General features: G+C 49.5%; 1 protein-coding gene across 7 annotated transcripts in view; it reads right to left on the bottom strand.

Annotated features, from left to right (window-relative positions):
* The window catches only part of raph1a (Ras association (RalGDS/AF-6) and pleckstrin homology domains 1a), an 86999-nt gene that overhangs the window by 51782 nt on the left and 16800 nt on the right, over positions 1 to 18417 (bottom strand). For 5 of the 7 annotated variants that reach the window (XM_034288624.1, XM_034288626.1, XM_034288628.1 and 2 more), the window contains exon 2: positions 14826 to 14907. Coding sequence is in view for 3 of the 7 variants with exons in the window: in XM_034288628.1 (XP_034144519.1) it covers positions 14826 to 14907 (82 nt within the window). In the remaining 4 variants the exon portion in view is untranslated. Of the gene's footprint in view, positions 1 to 7846; positions 8033 to 8176; positions 8337 to 14821; positions 14908 to 18417 lie in introns of those variants that run through there. The other 2 variants (XM_034288627.1, XM_034288625.1) reach the window with 2 other exon arrangements.

The raw sequence follows: 18417 nt of genomic DNA, 5'->3' as shown, positions 1-18417 counted from the left end.
ATTGGGAAGCGCACAGTGGTGGATGGGAACCATGCAAAATTACATTCACCAACTCTCTATCTAAAAGCGATGGGAACCAGAAATCTCAAATTTGGACTCATCGGACCAAAGAACAGATTTCCTATAGTCTCATATCCATTTCTTGTGTGTCTTGGCCCAAGCAAGTCTTTTCTTATTGGAGTCCTACAGTAATGGTTTCTTTACAGCAATTCGGCCATGAAGTCAGCCTCCTTTGATGTTGAGATGTGTCTGTTACTTGAACTTTGTGAAGCATTTATTTGGGCTGCAGTCTGAGGTGCAGTTACTTGACGATTTCTGAGGCTAGTGACTCTAAATCAACGTATTCTCTTAAGTAGAGATCACCCTGGGTCATCCTTTCATATGGCGGTCTTCATAAGAGCTAGGGATGTGCTTTGGACCATATCTTACTATCCGAATGGTGTGTGTTATTATTCAAATATTATTTGAATGTTTTTAAAAACGACCGACACCACACGAGCGCTACTATAACGGGCGAAGGACAGGGTGTTCTCGTGTAACATCGGCTCAATGACCGTTCGTGTGACATAAAATCGACTGCGGGTACGGAGGAAGCTGGAATTTTAAAAGTATTTAGAAAAATAACATTCAAGTCTGTTTATTTCAACCAAAAAAATACATGGGGGGGGGGGGGTAATTGAATACACAGTATATATAGTATTCGAATACTAAATACATTTTGGGTATTCAACTATCTGTGCCCATCCCTACTGAGAGCCAGTTTCATCATAGCGCTTGATGGTTTTAGTGACTTCCTTGTGACTACCTCATGAAGGTGGTTGAGAGAATGGCGGGGTCCGTTGATAAACCCCCCCCCCGGCCTGGGTGGTATGGTCTGTTGATAAACCCCCCCTGGCCTGGGTGGCGTGGTCCGTTGATCAGCCCCTCCTGGCCTGGGGTGGGGGGCAGGGTGCTCCTTGGCCCAGGCAGTTCCATCATCAAGTAAACAGATGTTAGTAGCAGCACATGGAAGATCTACACCCACAGTTCAGTGCATCAGAAGAACCTCAGGCTGGGTGTTGGGTAAAAGCACTTTGTGACAACTGCTTTGTGACAAGGCTTTATAAATACATTTGACTTATTGAACCTGACCTAATGGCGCTTTTCCACTGCATGGTACTGGCTCGACTGTACTCGCCTCGCCCCTGGTCCTATGCACTGGCACTGAAACTAACCCATTTCAGTGCAAGGACTCCTGGCACAGACGCGGAAAGAGGCGCTGATCTCGTCTTAACCATTCTCTGACAGTGGACAGCTTGAGTCACTCTTGTCCAATCAGAAGTCTTTTGTGTTTTAAAGTCACTTTTGGTATTGCCTCAGCTCGGTTGGAACCTCGACAAAGCATGTACAAAAAAAAAAAAAAGTATCTGGTACCAGGTATATCCCAACTTTTGGCCAGTGGAAAAGAAAAATAGGCGAGCCGAGTTGAGCTGGTACCATGCAGTGGAAAAGCACCATAAGTCTCCTAATCATCTAACTGATCTGGTCAACCACAACCCTCAGTCAGGGGGGCCCCATCTCCTCTCCTAACACAGAAGGGACCCACTCTGCCAGAAGTACCGAGACCAGCACTGTCCTTCTAACACAGATGGGACCCACTCTGCCAGAAGTACCGAGACCAGCACCGTCCTCCTAACACAGAAGGGACCCACTCTGCCAGGGGTACAGAGACCAGCACTGTCCTCCTAACACAGAAGGGACCCACTCTGCCAGGGGTACAGAGACCAGCACTGTCCTCCTAACACAGAAGGGACCCACTCTGCCAGGGGTAAAGAGACCAGCACTGTCCTCCTAACACAGAAGGGACCCACTCTGCCAGGGGTACAGAGACCAGCACTGTCCTCCTAACACAGAAGGGACCCACTCTGCCAGGGGTACAGAGACCAGCACTGTCCTCCTAACACAGATGGGACCCACTCTGCCAGGGGTACAGAGACCAGCACTGTCCTCCTAACACAGAAGGGACCCACTTTGCCAGGGACCTTATTAGATCCAGACTGTATCCATTGTCTCTTTTTCATGGCATTTTTCTTTCCTTGGCCCTCTACTACCAAACTCTCCCACTCTTTTTCCTCTCTCTTCTTTGTGTTTCAAAGAGAAAAACAATTGCTCAGTGATGTTGTCCCTGTGGAGGCTGGTTGCAGATGGAGCAGATGACAGGAGGAGAAAACAGAACGAGTAAGTGAAACCAGCAGGAACAACTCAAAAACCAGATGTGTTCCGCAGAAGAGGCACAGGAAGATGCACTCACGCAACATCATGTCCAGGCCTTTAAACAAGCACACAAACACACTGGCCTTTAAACACCAAGACAGAGGCCTTGCATTTGGCATAACATCTTAATTAACATCCATGGATTCTTTGCCTGTACATAGACACAGCTTGAGGGTGAACCCAGGTCACTTGTAAAAGCACAGATATTTTGTTGAGGGACCTAAACATTTCAATTAAACTATGTGTGGCCAGAAAAATGAACGGCTATCTCACGTGTCTGAAATGTTTCAGATTGTGTTTCTAATTGGGTAGGCTCCTGGTAAAAACTAACAACTGTTTTAATCATGTTCAGATTAATCCAGAACATACGTTCTCCTTCTCTGCAATCTGACTGGTCCAGAGAAAACACAAGAGGGTGGACTTAGAGCGAAAAGTGGAGAAGAAAAGGGATGTAAAGAAACCGAAGGAGAGAGGGAGGGAGAATGGAAGAGAGACAGAGGGAGAGTGCGTGAAAGAGTAAAGATGGAGAGATATGACAGGGAGGGATAGAGGAAAGGGGGAAAAGAGGAAGGGAGAATGCAAAAAGGAGTGAAAGATAGAGGGAGGTGATGTGACCCCAATAACAGTACTTCATACCATCACACAATCTGCCCTACATTTAATAAAGGTTGAATGTGTTGTCCGTGCCCCTGCTGGCCAGTAAATGAACTTCATTAGCAAGTGGAATGTTCTTCCTCCGTTCCAGGAAGTAGAGCCCTGTATTCAGAAGGTTTGCTGGATGCTCAGATGTTCCTTTAGAAATCAAAAGCAATCCTTACATCACAGGTACATCTTGCAGAACCTGAGGGTATTTTGTGCAGATTGCTTTATCTGAGGAAAAAAAGTTTGTGCATCGAGCAGCCCTGTTAGGGAGCAGCCCTGTTAGGGAGCAGCCCTGTTAGGGAGCAGCCCTGTTAGGGAGCAGCCCTGTTAGGGAGCAGCCCTGTTAGGGAGCAGCCCTGTTAGGGAGCAGCCCTGTTAGGGAGCAGCCCTGTTAGGGAGCAGCCCTGTTAGGGAGCAGCCCTGTTAGGGAGCAGCCCTGTTAGGGAGCAGCCCTGTTAGGGAGCAGCCAGCATCTGTATCTGTCAGGTACTAAGAAACATAATCCTGTAATTGGAACACATACGCAGCAATACACCATGTATTTTTATTCATTTATGCTTTTTGTAGTTTCACTCCTTATACATGTACTGCTCGAGTCCACCAATAAACTGTAGTGAGAAGGCTGCATCCTGACTCATCAATCGAAGCCGGCTGGCCGCGTAACCCTGGTTACGGCAACACCTTAAGGGAGTAATGACAGGTCTGATGTTTAGAAGTGCACGTACCAGCCTTCATTTACTGAAGCACATGCAACAGCCTACTGTCAATGAATGCAACGCTGAAATATTAAGGCAATAGAGCTTTAACTTAATATGAAGAGTCCAAGTTTGACCTACTAAAACATCTACAGCGCTCCCACAATAACAACACTCAATCTGACACCCATGAAGTATATTTTTATGGCATAGACAGCACAGAGACATGGTGAAGAAACTGCAGAGTTAGTGTGTACTGCGCTAAAAACCGCCAGAGAAACATCAGGAGTCAGAGATTGTGTTGCAGGAGGCGTGTCCTCACTGCAGTGCAGCACAGGTCCAGAGATGACCAGACATCAGCAACAACCACCCCCCCCGTCAGCCAGCCAGAACACCACCACCCCCCCCGTCAGCCAGCCAGAACACCACCACCCCCCCCGTCAGCCAGCCAGAACACCACCCCCCCCGTCAGCCAGCCAGAACACCACCACCCCCCCCCCCCCGTCAGCCAGCCAGAACACCACCACCCCCCCCCCCCGTCAGCCAGCCAGAACACCACCACCCCCCCCGTCAGCCAGCCAGAACACCACCCCCCCCGTCAGCCAGCCAGAACACCACCCCCCCCGTCAGCCAGCCAGAACAACACCCCCCCACCCCCCCCCGTCAGCCAGCCAGAACAACACCCCCCCACCCCCCCCGTCAGCCAGCCAGAACACCACCACCCCCCCCGTCAGCCAGCCAGAACACCAACACCCCCCCACCCCCGTCAGCCAGCCAGAACACCACCACCCCCCCCGTCAGCCAGCCAGAACACCACCACCCCCCCCCGTCAGCCAGCCAGAACACCACCACCCCCCCCGTCAGCCAGCCAGAACACCACCACCCCCCCCGTCAGCCAGCCAGAACACCACCACCCCCGTCAGCCAGCCAGCCAGAACACCACCACCCCCCCGTCAGCCAGCCAGAACACCACCACCCCCGTCAGCCAGCCAGAACACCACCACCCCCGTCAGCCAGCCAGCCAGAACAACACCCCCCCCCCCGTCAGCCAGCCAGAACAACACCCCCCCCCCCGTCAGCCAGCCAGCCAGAACAACACCCCCCCCGTCAGCCAGCCAGAACACCACCCCCCCACCCCCCCCGTCAGCCAGCCAGAACAACACCCCCCCCGTCAGCCAGCCAGAACAACACCCCCCCCGTCAGCCAGCCAGAACAACACCCCCCCCGTCAGCCAGCCAGAACAACACCCCCGTCAGCCAGCCAGAACAACACCCCCGTCAGCCACAGGGACAGTCAGACACATCAGGTGACCTGAACCTCCAACGTTTAGTGTGAACTGTTGCTTAGTCAGCGGACTCGGGCGCCAGCAACACCAGGGGATGATAAGAAATACAATATGTACACCCCACTACTGGAAGTGCATGCAGATGAGAGCCTGTGCAATTAGTATAATGTAAACGCACACACCACGCCAACAGGGCTGGGGGGGTAATTAAGCATCAAGAGTTTCCCATCATGCCATGGAACATAAACAGTCAAATCCAGTGAATGCCTTTAAATGGCAGTGTTGCATTAGATCCAAGCAGAAGACAGAGACACGATGTTTCAACTCAGTGGTCCACATGTGAAATATAGACGGGTGGTGTTTACATGTCCAGGGCTGGCTGGGGAGCTGTGCAGTTAAGTATATAGAGAATGAGCTGGGCTGTCATTAGCATCAAACACTACAGAGCAGGCTGGGTTCTCGGGCTGTTCTGACGCTGGGGTGGGGTCTGGAATGGGTTGTTCTGCAGTAGAACCGGGCTGGGATGGGGTGGGGTCTGGAACGGGTTGTTCTGCAGTAGAACTGGGGGTTGGGGGCAAACCTTCTGCATAGCTGGCAGTCCCAAAATGTTCTGCAGTACATTATAGTTACACTGTAGAAACCAGCTACTAACATTTACAAGACTGAATTTAAACAACAAAACAACCTGTCTTCTCCTCTTCCATTAGAGGATAGTATTAACTAACTAGTCCAGGGTGGTTTAAGGTGGGGGAATAGTATTAACTAGTCCAGGGTGGTTTAAGGTGGGGGAACAGTATTAACTAGTCCAGGGTGGTTTAAGGTGGAGGAATAGTATTAACTAGTCCAGGGTGGTTTAAGGTGGGGGAATAGTATTAACTAGTCCAGGGTGGTTTAAGGTGGGGGAATAGTATTAACTAGTCCAGGGTGGTTTAAGGTGGGGGAATAGTATTAACTAGTCCAGGGTGGTTTAAGGTGGGGGAATAGTATTAACTAGTCCAGGGTGGTTTAAGGTGGGGGAATAGTATTAACTAGTCCAGGGTGGTTTAATGTGGGGGAATAGTATTAACTAGTCCAGGGTGGTTTAAGGTGGAGGAATAGTATTAACTAGTCCAGGGTGGTTTAAGGTGGGGGAATAGTATTAACTAGTCCAGGGTGGTTTAAGGTGGGGGAATAGTATTAACTAGTCCAGGGAGGTTTAAGGTGGGGGAAGAGGATTATGTGAAACATTAATTTAAAACATTAACTGCAGTTGTCTATATATAAAATAATATATTGCTCAAGGGGGAGCGACAGATTCAAACAATGCCTCCTTTGGGATTTGAACCATTGACCTTTCGTTTACTGGCCTAATGCTTTAACCGCTATTAGCCAAAGCAGAGGAAGGAGTCATGTTGTGCCCTCTAAGGCATGTGACTGATGTCTAGAACCCCCCCCCCCAACCCCCCCCCCCCCCCCCGGCCAATGGCATGTCTGGAAATGGCTAATACACCCTCACTCAGCAACCTGAGAGAACACTGGGATTGGCCTCTCCCTCTGCCCATCTATAGGCCATAGGGGAGCTTTCATACGAACAGTGTTATTATCTGGTGGTGACAGTTAATAACTTGCCTTCCTTCAATCAAAACACTAATTCATTCCAGAAGAAGAACATTGCGGGCCTGGGGATCGAGGCTGGTCAGGGTACCGCCTGTTTCCTCCCCAGACTGACCTCTGGTTTCAGAACAGGTGGGCCAGACCGGCTGAGGATCAGGCTCACGCTCTTCCTTAACAGCTCCAAATATCACACTAAGAAATGGTGACACTAGAGGAAGAGTGAAGACATATGAGACTAAACTCAGTGTTTATGACTTTGGGTTGAAATCTGTGGCACTCGAGTCTGGACCAGCTCTTCATAACTGCTCATCTACCCAGACAGATGAAGGACATGGCAGTAAAACAGGGTTAGGATCTCTGCCCATCTCCCCCGACAGATGAAGGACATGGCAGTAAAACAGGGTTAGGATCTCTGCCCATCTCCCCCGACAGATGAAGGACATGGCAGAAAAACAGGGTTAGGATCTCTGCCCATCTCCCCCGACAGATGAAGGACATGGCAGTAAAACAGGGTTAGGATCTCTGCTCATCTCCCCAGACAGATGAAGGACATGGCAGAAAAACAGGGTTAGGATCTCTGCCCATCTCCCCCGACAGATGAAGGACATGGCAGAAAAACAGGGTTAGGATCTCTGCCCATCTCCCCCGACAGATGAAGGACATGGCAGTAAAACAGGGTTAGGATCTCTGCTCATCTCCCCAGACAGATGAAGGACATGGCAGTAAAACAGGGTTAGGATCTCTGCTCATCTCCCCCGACAGATGAAGGACATGGCAGTAAAACAGGGTTAGGATCTCTGCCCATCTCCCCCGACAGATGAAGGACATGGCAGTAAAACAGGATTAGGATCTCTGCTCATCTCCCTGACAGATAAGGACATGGCAGTAAAACAGGGTTAGGATCTCTGCCCATCTCCCCCGACAGATGAAGGACTTGGTGATTAACCATCTCCCTGTTCCTGGAGGGCTCCTAATCCCAAGTAGACTTAACTGATCGGTTCTGAACAGCCTAAATTCAACACACCTGGTCTTCCACATCAAATCAGACCTCTTTGAACAGAGGTGTCTAAAGTTCATAGAAGTCTCTGCCAAAAGGGCCTAGATGGGCAACATCATAAAAGTCATCAAGTAAAGAATGTAAAAGCTGTTTGTTAACAGCTCCCACCCATATAGAACCTAGTTCCTGTTCCTGTCACATGACACACTCCCACACATCAAAAACCCAACCTCCCAGCAAAGGGTCGGCCTTTCCAGGAGCTCAGGTGAGTTAGAACCGGGGTGGAGTCCAAATCTATAGGAAATAAGCTCTCCAAAAAGCAGGTTAAATACAGCCCTGGGGTTGTGTATCGTATTCACCCATTTCATGAATCAAACTCACCTTGACTCAGGAGCATTTGGCTTTGATGCCGAGGTACAGGTAGGGACTCCTGTCAGCCCATTGCCTAAGGACCTCTGGCTCAGCGTCAAATTAAACCTTTCTGTCACAATCTTCCCGTCAGCCTGCCCAGGAGATTCCACCCCTCTCTGGAACACTTTATAATCCCAATGAGAGACAGGCCAGGAACTGTTCAAGGCAGATAAAATAAATGTGTTTTGCACTTATAGTAATTATACAGAACTGTTTCCTCCCAGCAGTTCAGGCTTGAAGCCTTTCAAATCTCCCTTCATTGCAGTCATCTATGAGCAAGGATAATGTTGGGTTACCCACTTTGTTCCTAAATCTGTCCCAATCCTGATGATGTCCAATTAAATGGCCTTCAGTGTGACATGCAGGCGTGGTCTGTCCAAGATCAGGAACCTCTTTTGCACTCAAGTGTGACCAGTCTGTTCTGATCCTTCCCCCACAGATGTCCCAATCAGGTCTGGCCAATCTGTTCTGATCCTTCTCCCACAGATGTCCCAATCAGGTCTGGCCAATCTGTTCTGATCCTTCCCCCACAGATGTCCCAATCAGGTCTGGCCAATCTGTTCTGATCCTTCCCCCACAGATGTCCCAATCAGGTCTGGCCAATCTGTTCTGATCCTTCCCCCACAGATGTCCCAATCAGGTCTGGCCAATCTGTTCTGATCCTTCCCCCACAGATGTCCCAATCAGGTCTGGCCAATCTGTTCTGATCCTTCCCCCACAGATGTCCCAATCAGGTCTGGCCAATCTGTTCTGATCCTTCCCCCACAGATGTCCCAATCAGGTCTGGCCAATCTGTTCTGATCCTTCCCCCACAGATGTCCCAATCAGGTCTGGCCAATCTGTTCTGATCCTTCCCCCACAGATGTCCCAATCAGGTCTGGCCAATCTGTTCTGATCCTTCCCCCACAGATGTCCCAATCAGGTCTGGCCAATCTGTTCTGATCCTTCCCCCACAGATGTCCCAATCAGGTCTGGCCAATCTGTTCTGATCCTTCCCCCACAGATGTCCCAATCAGGTCTGGCCAATCTGTTCTGATCCTTCCCCCACAGATGTCCCAATCAGGTCTGGCCAATCTGTTCTGATCCTTCCCCCACAGATGTCCCAATCAGGTCTGGCCAATCTGTTCTGATCCTTCCCCCACAGATGTCCCAATCAGGTCTGGCCAATCTGTTCTGATTCTTGTCCCTCGGCTCGCTCCACCAGGCAGTTTTTCACCAGCAGACACATGAGGACAATGCATTCTACACTGACCACTGACATGCTGCTTACTAGCCAAAGTCAGTCCAACATCCAGCACCATTTTTAACCACCCTATCCTGTCCTTCAGCTGTCCACATGCTCTTCCTGGAAGACCTACACCACACAAGGTGAAGCAGTGAACTACACCCCGGGATAAGCATCTGTAGACTGACCGTTGTTTTGGAATAAGCTGTCCTCTAAACCTTCTGATAGTGATTTGGTGCTCCACAGAACAAAATACTTTGTAAATCTCTGGTTTAAATATTCTACTTCTTGCTTATACTCTCAGCTCATCAAATCTATTCTGGAGACATTGGCTGGAAATGAATCCAGGTTTCCATGTGTCTCTCTCTGTCTGTCTTTTGCTCTGTGAGTGTGGGTGTGGGTGTGTGCCTGTCTCACAACTCTAAAGTTTCCCCTCAAAATAAAGTGTGAGTTTAAGAGTAGAATAAACGGTTTTGTCATATTTCCCATCATCCTTCACTCACCCTCCCCATCCTAATCTCACCCAAACCGGTCCTCATCAACTGACAGACAGAGGGACGAGGGAGATCTACTGACATCTATCACGCACAGCTAAACACCACAAATAAGCAGCATGAGTCGTGGCTCCCCACCTCGAACAGGCTTGGCACTGCTTTCTATCGGTTACACCAGACGCAGGCACGCTTCACTCACCGTCTGCAGACTTCATCACCCAACCAGCAACCGCACAGAACTCAGCACATGGTGCTGCCAACCCCCCCGAGTACACCAGTCCATGTGGGACAGAAGTAACCCCCCCCGAGTACACCAGTCCATGTGGGACAGAAGTAACCCCCCCGAGTACACCAGTCCATGTGGGACAGAAGTAACCCCCCCGAGTACACCAGTCCATGTGGGACAGAAGTAACCCCCCCGAGTACACCAGTCCATGTGGGACAGAAGTGACCCCCCGAGTACACCAGTCCATGTGGGACAGAAGTGACCCCCCCCCCCCCAAGTACACCAGTCCATGTGGGACAGAAGTAACCCCCCCCGAGTACACCAGTCCATGTGGGACAGAAGTAACCCCCCCGAGTACACCAGTCCATGTGGGACAGAAGTAACCCCCCCGAGTACACCAGTCCATGTGGGACAGAAGTAACCCCCCCGAGTACACCAGTCCATGTGGGACAGAAGTGACCCCCCGAGTACACCAGTCCATGTGGGACAGAAGTGACCCCCCCCCCCCCAAGTACACCAGTCCATGTGGGACAGAAGTAACCCCCCCGAGTACACCAGTCCATGTGGGACAGAAGTAACCCCCCCGAGTACACCAGTCCATGTGGGACAGAAGTAACCCCCCCCGAGTACACCAGTCCATGTGGGACAGAAGTAACCCCCCCGAGTACACCAGTCCATGTGGGACAGAAGTGACCCAGATAATTAGGGTGGTTATGATCAGGCTTTACTCAACCAGAGTTGTGCTCCCGCATTCCTCTACATTGGAGGAAATAGGCCCCCATCAAAACACGTCACCATGGAACCCTGTCAGCCAAGGACCTGGAAAAAGAGGACATGGCATCCCATCATGCTTCTGGGGGCTGTAGAGCACCAGACCAGTTGATGCGTGGACTAAATGTTCTTTCTTAATCTGGACATGTCCAATTGACACAGACTATCGCCGCGGGTTACCAGTAACCCAGCAGTAGGACCAGGAAACCATGGTGGAAAAACATACTGGTCCCGTTGTCATAAATCACCAGGCTAGGTCCTACAGAACTACAAAAAAACAACAACCGTGAAAAAAAACAGCAAGGACCTACAGGCCCTGAAGAATGACAGGTGATTTTGATATTGACGGGCTGTAATGCACTTGAACCAATGAGTCAGCTATGAAGCACTCAGACTAATGGAGAGAGAGGCATTATTCAGCAGATGTTTGAGGGGCAAAGCCTACTGGATGGGTACTCAACCACAGTCCAGGAATCTGGACACAATGGCCAGAGCTCTAAAGTAAACCTTCATTATGCACTTGAATAGGTCAGGCCGAGTTCCAAATGGAACCCTACGCCCTACAACTCTTTACTAGGGCCCATCGTTGGTTTAGCTAGGTAGCGTGTGCAGGCCTTCTGTCGCCAGTCTCCTGGACACTGCAGCAGGGCAAGCCCGACTGATTTCAGAGGAATGTCTCGTCTCAAGGACACCACGCATACCCAAAGATCAATACCACTTTCTCTGCCTGGCTTATAAATGACTCATCTAGCAAACTCAATAATGTACCTCTTAACTCCTCATCTGACAGACATTCAGGTACCATGGTTTAACAACTCCCTCAACCTCTTCCTGGCCATCAGATTCAGTACAACCTCCTGTTCCCAACTTGTCAGTCAGTCAGAGAGACCATACGGTCTAATATGGGAGAATGGAGAGCATTTAAAAATCCATTAAATGTGAAACATACTTGTACTTGTGAGGACAAGACCCTCCGTCAGTAAAACTGTGTTCATCTGGTCACAGTATGACAGCTAGCTTCAGGCCCTTTGCTCACTATGACGTGGTTGCAGGTAACTGGTTTGGTAAATTAAAGGAGTACCCAACGTCAACTGACACAGTAAGGTTTGTTTTGCACGGCCGTCTATGTGGTGGGCTCTGCCATGATGAATAACGAGTGACCAACTGACAACATTCTTCTTTGGTAGTTATGCAAAAACCACAATGAATACTGGGAACAAAATACCTGGAAAAGTATGATCCAGCAACCACATTGTTGTCAGACTTCCAAAGTACATTAAAAAGCGTCTGGAAAACGTCTCGGGTTCTTGCCTTTTCCCATTCTTCAGAAACTTTCTTGAAAAATGATAGTTAACGTCCGTAACCACTAAGCTCTCTAGAAACAACAGAAGTTCAAACATGGCCGTGCATGTTTGTCAGACAGATGTTTTTCAGTCATACGAGTGGAGTGACTTTGTCGCGCTCAGCCCGTTCTCCCCAGACTAACAACAGACAACAACTTACCACATGATGCAGCCATGTTAGCCCCACCCATATACAGGTGCTAGGCAGCAACAAACCACCCCTGTTTGGTACTGGAAACGGTACTGAGATTCAACCGACCAACAGTGCTATGATGTTTGTTCACACTCCCTTGCCCATGGTTGTGTTTCCCAAACATCCTTCTGCCCACTTAGTTAACCACGGTTGACAGTTAATGCCCTCCAGAGTTTCCTCAGCGCCCAAGGTGCCAGGCAGGGCCCGGCCAGAATACTACTATGTCAACACAGCCATGGACCCCGAAACACTTTCGAGTAGGTTTGAGGAAGCGTCTGTAGCCATTAACAATCCCCTGCTTAAAAGAAGCGCACCAAGTAAGGGAATAGAGTGCCATTTGGGCTGCAGACTCGTGTCCTCTAGACCATTTCTGTCAGAGAAGCATTCCCAGGGTCCATTACTAACAGTGCCCATTTCCCTGAGGGCTACTAGGGCACTACAGAGGAAGGAGGCCATTTGGGACCCCCCCAGTCTTTCACAGAGCAGAGCAAGAGCAGTGAGAAAGGGAGCGACGGCTTGGAGTAGGGGAAACACTGGGCCAAGATCCCTCCCTCCATTACCACTAGTCCCTAGGGGCAGATGACCTCATTGTAACTTCCTGCCTCCAGGCCGATGTCGTCATGCCTGAGTTCGGCCAACAGTGTACCGACGCATTGTGTTGTGTTCAATGTCCCGTCCATTACACTCCAAAAGGTCAGATGTGGACATAGTTGATGAACTCTCTGATACTGCGACTGGCCAGGCAGAGTCCCAAACAGCTCCCTGTTCCCTACAGTCAAACAAGTGGAGCAGCAGGTAGGGATTTGTGACAGACCCATATGAGTCACGTCCAGAAGCCTGTTATTCCAGTTACATAACAGGCTTGATAATGTGCCGACTGGAACCCAGCTCCCCAAAGCAGATTGAGATCACGTGTAGCTAAGAGAAAACCAGGGGGTTTCCTGCTGTAGTGTCCAGCCTCTAAGCCCAAGTCGTTGACGTGGAGAACGGGTCTTTGGGGGTTCGTCCCAGAGGGATTCCTGGAGAACGGGTCTTTGGGGGTTCGTCCCAGAGGGATTCCTGGAGAGCGGCGATATCTAGACTCATTAAGGTGGGTGGGCGTCATGCCTTACAGGGAAAGTCAAGCCCTGATGCTAGGGGACCCAAGGACTTGATAATGAGCTGATCATTTGAAACATGCAGGGCAGTGTGCCTCCAGGAGCAGGGTTGAAAAACACTGTGCTAGGGGACCCATTTGGAAGACCGAGAATACTTTTATTTGACATTGCCACTGAGTATTTCAGTGTGAGAGAGACAGAGAGCACTGTCAGGACCTGCCGTTCAGGCCGAGAAACAAATATACTGACACTACAACACACCCCCAGCTGGTGTAAGAGATGGAGGGGGAGGGCAGGGATGTTGCCGTGGGCCTGAAGGAAACAAATACCTCAATTAACTGACACCTTCTTGAAATAATATGCAGACACAGTAGGTGGCAGAGATATAGTGTTACTAACTATCCAAAATATGACTCCCTTGGAAAGAGACGTCTGACCATAAAGAAATAACCATATCGGATCATATTATATGTAATCTGCCTAAAAGACCGACTGGCTCAATCTTGGCATCCACAGAGAACAAAATAGCAGACCTAAATGTAAAATGACAGACTTTTTTACTCCAGTCCGAGCCTTCCTCTTGCGTGGTGATGCCGGTTCCTTCTGTCCCTTGTCATTATAACAAGTTAAAGACAGGCACATCTAATGGGGAGGGACCACACACAACCGCAGACCAAACCAACACTCCTGCACATCCCACAGTTCATTCAACCCTCATCCATGTGTGGATGTACGGGGCTGGAAGTGCATGTCTGGATGTGTGCATGTCTGGATGTGTGGGTGTACGGGGCTGAAAGTGCAGGTGTCTGGATGGGCGGGTGTCTGAATGTGTGGGGGTACGGGGCTGGATGTGCAAGTGTCTGGATGTGCATGTCTGGATGTGTGGGTGTCTGGATGTGTGGGTGTACGGGGCTGGATGTGCAAGTGGGCCAGATGTGTTATCAGGCTGGGGCTACAGTAATGACAGGGTCGCTTCGGCTGACATGTGACAAGGGAAGAACCACCAGAGCCCAGCCAGTGACAGGAGGATAATAACACACAGCCTCCAGGCTAAACATCCCCCAGACCAGGAACACGTAACACACAGCCTCCAGGCTAAACATCCCCCAGACCAGGAACACATCCCCAATAAACTGTTCTCTACATAGCACATCTTCTGACAAGGACCACATGGAGAAAAGAGATAGCATCGTTTCCATGCGTCCCACATGGTACCAATTTCACAAAGTAATCCTCCAAAAGCATCAGCATGGGTCTGGAACATTCTGGACTGAGCAGCTTCCTTTTGGAATCCCAAATGGCACACTTCTCCCTATCCAGTGCACTACTTCTTTAAATAGCGTGTGCTACATAATGTATGGGGACACTTCCCTAAGGGTTCATTGACAGCCTTGGTTTGCTTGGCTCAGTCTTAGGAACAGTCTAGACTATTCATCCCAAAGGCAGGTGACCCTTCTGACCGGACAGAGACTTTAGAGTTTAATTATTTAGGAAATAGTAGAGATATGACAGTGATATAACAACTGGAAGATAAACATACTAGCAGGTGTGTGTGTTTGAATGTTTTAAAATCAGGCAGTACAGTAACAGTGCTACCTGCCTTGGGAACAGTGGTAGTGATGCCGGCCAAGCTCACTGCCTTCTGGGGTGGGCTAGGAACACACCTGATGGTGAAAATCCCCCTGTGGAAGAAAGACAGAGGGAGTGAGAGAGAGACCGATACAGACAGAAAGAAGGTGAGAGGAAAGTGAAAGACAGAGGGAGACAGAGGGAGAGAAATGATATTAGCTGAAAGCAGAAAGAGCGGAAGGGCAGGTCAGTCATTCACATGGATTCAGAACATCACTCCTGTTAACTCTCCACATACTCAGCGACAATAAATGTTCCCCAACAGAAGAGTAGGTTAGTTCTTCCTAAATGCCCCGTCTCCACAGGAGACCGGAGGGCCCGTCTCCACAGGAGACCGGAGGGCCCGTCTCCACAGGAGACCGGAGGGCCCGTCTCCACAGGAGACCGGAGGGCCCGTCTCCACAGGAGACCGGAGGGCCCGTCTCCACAGGAGACATTTCCTTAACCCACCACCCAAGGCAACTGTGTTGATGTACCTAATATCATACTATTCCATTCTTAATACCCTGCTTTAGACAGGTGTTCTATTCCCCATGTAATACTCTTCTTCAGACCCTAACCCTAGGGGAAGTGATGCCTTTTGGGATCTAGTTAACTCTGCTTCCCCTTAGCAGCTGTCAGCATAAAGCAACTGGTATCCACATATAGGGCAGCCAAGGGTTGTGTTTGTACGTGTATTAATATGCCTGTGAAAACCAGAGGTACAGTAACCCCATGTCAAATCAGATCAACCAGAGGTACAGTAACCCCATGTCAAATCAGGTCAACCAGAGGTACAGTAACCCCATGTCAAATCAGGTCAACCAGAACCAGGAGGTACAGTAACCCCATGTCAAATCAGACACACCCACAACGCGCCTACAACCCAGTCAGACACACCCACAACGCGCCTACAACCCAGTCAGACACACCCACGACCCAGTCAGCATCAACATTAGATAAATGGGACCATTTTCCACCTCAAAAAAAAGGGTGTCCTGAAGATGCTGAGTCAGATTGTATTGAAGCTGGGTCTGCCACAGATACTACTGTGAAATGTTCTTAATCATTGTTCCAGCTCACTTGTCACTCAGACACCAGAAGTTCCCTTTGGGGGATTGTGGCTCAATCATATCATTCAGTTAAATTATGCAGAGGGTGGGTGTGCATGCGTGCGTTCATCAGGTCATGTGACTCGCTCCCTCGGTCAGATGTTCCATCTCTGGGGTTCCCTCAGAGTACATATGACTGGACCCATCTGAGGACCTGCTGCAGCTGTAAAGACAAACTGGGTTGTTGACACTGCTAACCTTGTACTGTCCAAACAGCAATAAACCTTCAGGGCCTGACGCAGGTGAGCTCACCCACACACCCAGCCGGAGACGTCATAACGCGCCTTCAGATTGCAAAAACAAAACAGCAAGGACTTCCCTTATTTGTACTATTTCGGTCGCTTCCTAAAATGAAGGCGCTGACCCGGCGAGACAGACCAAACCCAGCACTTGACCCAACTGAACCATTGTGCATTGAAAGGTCTGACCGTTGCTTGCTGAGTAACTCAGTAGGCTGTTCTACAAGGGTGACACCCACTGACTACACCTCTGTAAAGGGAAAGTCTACGCCTTAAATACAGAATGTACATGGGTCAGTATGACTGTGTGTGTGTGTCAGTCCCTGTCTGTAGCCTACAGTGCAGGGCATTTCATGTTGCTGTAATGTTGCTCAATGGCATGGTGACAGATCTGAGCTACTGCAGGGCCAGGCAGAGGCCACAGAAACCAAACACAAAACACATCAGAGGGTATTATAAGTGTGTGCGCGCGCACGCGTGTGTATACACAACATACATTACTTATGAAACAGGACACATGCAACATTAAAAGGTAGTATTCCCTGTCTGCACAATGTTTTGTCTAAATGGAGCAGACAGACATTTGCTCTGAAGGCTCAAGGCCTTGGCAAAGGAGCCGAGAAAAGAACAACAGTTTGAAAGCTGATAGCTACATGGCGGTGAGTCTATTACAGGGACAAAGACTTTGAGGGGGGAGGAACTGAACCAAAAGCACAGGCTGATTAGAGTGATTTTTTAGAATAAAGGATCAACTATAAAATGATGTTGGGTTAATCTGCCTTTCTATTAAAGAAGAAAGCAACGGGGCATTTCACCATTGGCTTCCTCCACTGGTTCAGGAGGAGTCCGGTCATGTTAACACACCAGCAGCATCCTCAGAGCAGACACAGCGACCCCAATATCAGACAAACACCAAGCAAAGAGCGGAGCAACACGGCCCCTTCGTTTTGCCTAGAACCCCGTTTCAAAAAGTGCCAGTTTGATTTTTCTTCCCCGAAAAGAACTAACCACTAATCTTCATATTTGTTTTCACAACATGGCCATAAAAAAAATTAAGCTTAGAAGTTCCGCAAAAGCCCAGCAACTTACCATTGTGAGATTTAAAAAATAAAGACATTGCTGATGGAGATGGTAAAAATATATTTTAAACATTAAATACCAGATATATATCTTTCCTATTGCACAGAGATATACGGTCACCAGCTCAGTGAAAGGAGGTTATATGGTAAAGACCATAAGGACCCCCGCTGCTTCCACAATTTGCCAGATGACTGGAATGGTGGCGTGCCCAGCCCTGGGCTTCATCCCAGCAAGACCGGCTGACCTGTTTATCACTCAAATGACATGTCTGAAAGTGAGGGAGAGTTCAAAGCCAGACATGCGGTCGCAGTGGGCCAGTGTGGGCCAAAGGAAAGGAGGGTCGTCACAGCCAGATTAACAGGCCCCGCCCTGCAGCCCCCTCTACCCTGACGAGGCAGCCAATCACTGAGCATGAATCCTGACCCATTCAGCGCCCCACCAACACCGGGGACGACCAAGCAGACACTAACTGTGCGTGTCCCTGCCCCTACCCAAGCCCTCCGTGTCACAGAAGCAGTGCTGGGCCCTGAGGCTGGGGGGCAAATGGGAGAAAGCAGGGCCGGGTGCTGGACGGGTAGGGGCCGGCAGATGATGTGAGAGGAAGCCCCCTGGGCACCACAGCTGCACCCTGGGTAATTGAAATAATGAAGAGCGTTTTCTTTGATGGCAAGGATGGTGTGTGGCTGACAGTGCAGATGACAGTACTCCCACTGCGTCTAAACTGGGTTATTACTGAGTACTGAGGAGCAGAACCAGGACGGCTGGAACCAGGTCCTTCTACACTGGCCTACTTTCCAGGTTATTTCACCAGGGTTAAACAACCAGATTAAGGACATTTCACCAGGGTTAAACAACCAGATTAAGGACATTTCACCAGGGTTAAACAACCAGATTAAGGACATTTCACCAGCGTTAAACAACCAGATTAAGGACATTTCACCAGCGTTAAACAACCAGATTAAGGACATTTCACCAGGGTTAAACAACCAGATTAAGGACATTTCACCAGGGTTAAACAACCAGATTAAGGACATTTCACCAGGGTTAAACAACCAGATTAAGGACATTTCACCAGGGGAACATCCATAGATAACGGTCACTACGTCTCTGCTGTACAGCACACTGTCTACTGCAGCGCATCCTCATATTGGCC

Source organism: Esox lucius, chromosome 20 (genome assembly GCF_011004845.1).
Source record: "Esox lucius isolate fEsoLuc1 chromosome 20, fEsoLuc1.pri, whole genome shotgun sequence".
NCBI classification, from domain to species: Eukaryota; Metazoa; Chordata; class Actinopteri; order Esociformes; family Esocidae; genus Esox; species Esox lucius.
The sequence above is the reverse complement of the archived record's forward strand: the minus strand, read 5'-3'. Positions and strand labels throughout refer to the sequence as shown.